This window comes from Morone saxatilis, unplaced genomic scaffold (genome assembly GCF_004916995.1).
Source record: "Morone saxatilis isolate NCDOM2014 unplaced genomic scaffold, NCSU_SB_2.0 Contig7, whole genome shotgun sequence".
Lineage (NCBI taxonomy): Eukaryota > Metazoa > Chordata > Actinopteri > Moronidae > Morone > Morone saxatilis.
In genome coordinates, this window is record NW_023340246.1 from 15,021,064 (window position 1) to 15,023,644 (window position 2,581).

The following is a 2,581-nucleotide window of genomic DNA, read 5'->3' on the forward strand; positions in this document are numbered from 1 at the left end:
ATACCAAAAAAACATGTTTTCTTAAATCTGGAGAATGACATTTGTAGAGCGGGGTGCCTCTGCAGCACTCCAGTGCTTCATTATAATGCACATTTTACCTTTTTATCAGAACATTACAGCCCTTTGCGATTTGCATATTGCTTGCATAATGCATAATAAAGTGCTCAAACTTGCCATTTCTCTCTGTCAGGAAAATCCTCGCTCCAGGTGAGGAGGAGAACCTGGAGCTGGAGGAGGAGGAGGATGCTGCAGCAGGAGCAGGTTCTACGGAAGCTTTCCCCCCACGAGCCCCTGGTACTGTGCACCCGTTGATAACAGTTAATCAAACGCACCCACTGTTTGGGGTGTTGGATTTGTGGTGTCATGTTGTCACATTGTCTGTTTGACTGTGTGTCTTTTTTGTTCTCTCTGTCGGTGCTGTGCATGGCTTCATCGCTCATTCCTGCCTGCTTCATTTGCAGCTTCGCAAGGTATGGCTTTATCAACACAGCGTCTGAATTTGTTCTCTACTGCATGACAGACGTGGGTTTTTTTTCTCTTCTCAGTGGAAATACACAGCTTGTTGCTGAATTGACAAAAATGAGACTAAAAGTGTATCATTCAGAGTTAATTTTAGAATGAGATGCTTCTTTTTGACTGCAGATACCTTCAGACTTTGTTCCCTACTCTACTATTATGGCAGAAGAAAATCTTGATAAGAGCTATTATTGATTAGATTGTATTTGTTCCTCAGTTATACCTACATTCAAACTGTGATGTCCAAGGTCAATAATGAACCTTCAAACTCACTATTATGTTAATATTCAACAACAACTCCACTGACGGCAGTGCCCCAAATATGCATATTTTACAGCTTTTTTACACAGTAGAAAATACCATTTTGGCATAAAGCTGCTCTAATCAGTATCTGTTTTGTCTTTTATCAAATGAATAACGTGAAAGGTGTTACTTATAGCGACAAACCCACAGAGAATTATCACCTGACTGCAGGTTTTAGCGTCTTTCAGCTCGCCTGGTTTCACAGCCTACAACTTTTCCAGTTGCAAAAGCTCTTTAAAGCTACCGTATTCAACCAGCCCAGTGCCAAGCAGCAGAAAAACGAAGTTAGTGACTAGCTGGTGAACATAGTGGAACATTTAGCAGCTTAAGAGCCAAATATTTCCCTCTGGAGTTGGTGGAGACCAAAAACAGAGCTTAAAAAGAAGAGTGAATATTGAATATCGGGTGGGCAGAAACATGACTCCAAATGAATGTTGTTCCATGTCTGCAGGATGTGTAAATGGGGAAGTGTCTGCTAGAGATTTTATGTCATAAGTTGTGTTGTAAGTGGTCCTTTGATATATGATCAGAAACCCCATTATCATGTTTTAGCTTTTCTAAAACTAATACTAATGAAAGAACTGAAACATACCATAACAGAAGCTAACCACGGAGTGGGGTGGGACTTCTCTATATAACTTTTAAATTTTAATATTTAAATGGTTAAATAACACGGAGACCTGGTGATAAAGAAACATGCGACTGAAAATGATGTCTGCTGCTGGCTAATCTTTGGTCCGAGGTGATGTCACCACCTATTGTTATGGTAACTGTTAACGTCTGTAACCTTTGTCCTCTACAGGTACCTTGTTGCCACGGTTACCCTCTGAGCCCGGGATGTCACTGCTTACAATCAAGATTGAAAAAATTGGCCTGAAGGATGCCGGTCAATGCATCGATCCCTACATGACCATTAGTGTCAAAGGTAACGATCCCACCTCTGCTGCTGGTCTCAGATTACAGCCACAGCCCTTTTCTCTGTGCTGTGGCGGTTCCTCTAATGCCTCACTAAAGAGAAAAGATACTCAAATGCTTTGAAAACGCTGCCAAAGTGCGTCATCTGAAAGCCCTGACAGTCCGCCAAAACAGTGTGTTACAGCAGCAAAAAACACGTGTTCTGTTTTTCTCTGCCTGCAGATATGAACGGTGTAGACTTGAACCCAGTGCAGGACACCCCCGTGGCCACCAGGAAGGAAGATACCTACATTCACTTCAGTGTGGATGTGGAGATCCAGAGACACGTGGAGAAATTACCCAAAGGTAACTCACAGTTTGTACAAAGTGACATACTATGAACGCAACTAACAAATCCCATGAAGAGCCCAAAACCGACAATTAATTGAGCCCACCAACAATTAGTGTCTGCGTAGCCAAGGCCTGATATGTCTTATGCCTAAAGGTGAGCAGTGTAGTGTAATTTCAATGCCACATACATCATCCTGCTGTAAATACATACAATACACAAGTGTAGGGAATGCTCGCAACTTTGCAGCCGTAGCTTAATGCTGTTGACGTCACTGTCATTATAAAAAATAAGCTGAATAAATGGATGTGTTAACCAATCATTTACATTTGCATGAGCTAGTGTCTGGAGCGAAATTAAAGCTAGCTAAAACAGAGGGAGTTTGGATTGGAGCAGAGAGACAGACGTTGTAACATCAAAATACAAGTTAAAAGAAGAAATTAAAATACTGGGTTTATTGGCTACAATGCTCAGAAGTTTTAGGAAATTACTACTTTAAAAAACTATATATATATATAT

The 2,581-nt window shown here is 41.0% G+C and overlaps 1 protein-coding gene across 2 annotated transcripts in view; it reads left to right on the plus strand.

Annotated features, from left to right (window-relative positions):
• aida (axin interactor, dorsalization associated) overlaps positions 1-2,581 on the plus strand; it is a gene marked incomplete at its 5' end in the record, with an annotated part of 4,860 nt that overhangs the window by 590 nt on the left and 1,689 nt on the right. Inside the window, 4 exon segments of one of the 2 annotated variants that reach the window (XM_035679259.1) lie at positions 191-294; positions 462-470; positions 1,622-1,744; positions 1,957-2,079. In XM_035679259.1, coding sequence (XP_035535152.1) covers positions 191-294; positions 462-470; positions 1,622-1,744; positions 1,957-2,079 — 359 coding nt within the window. 2 annotated transcript variants of the gene reach the window in all.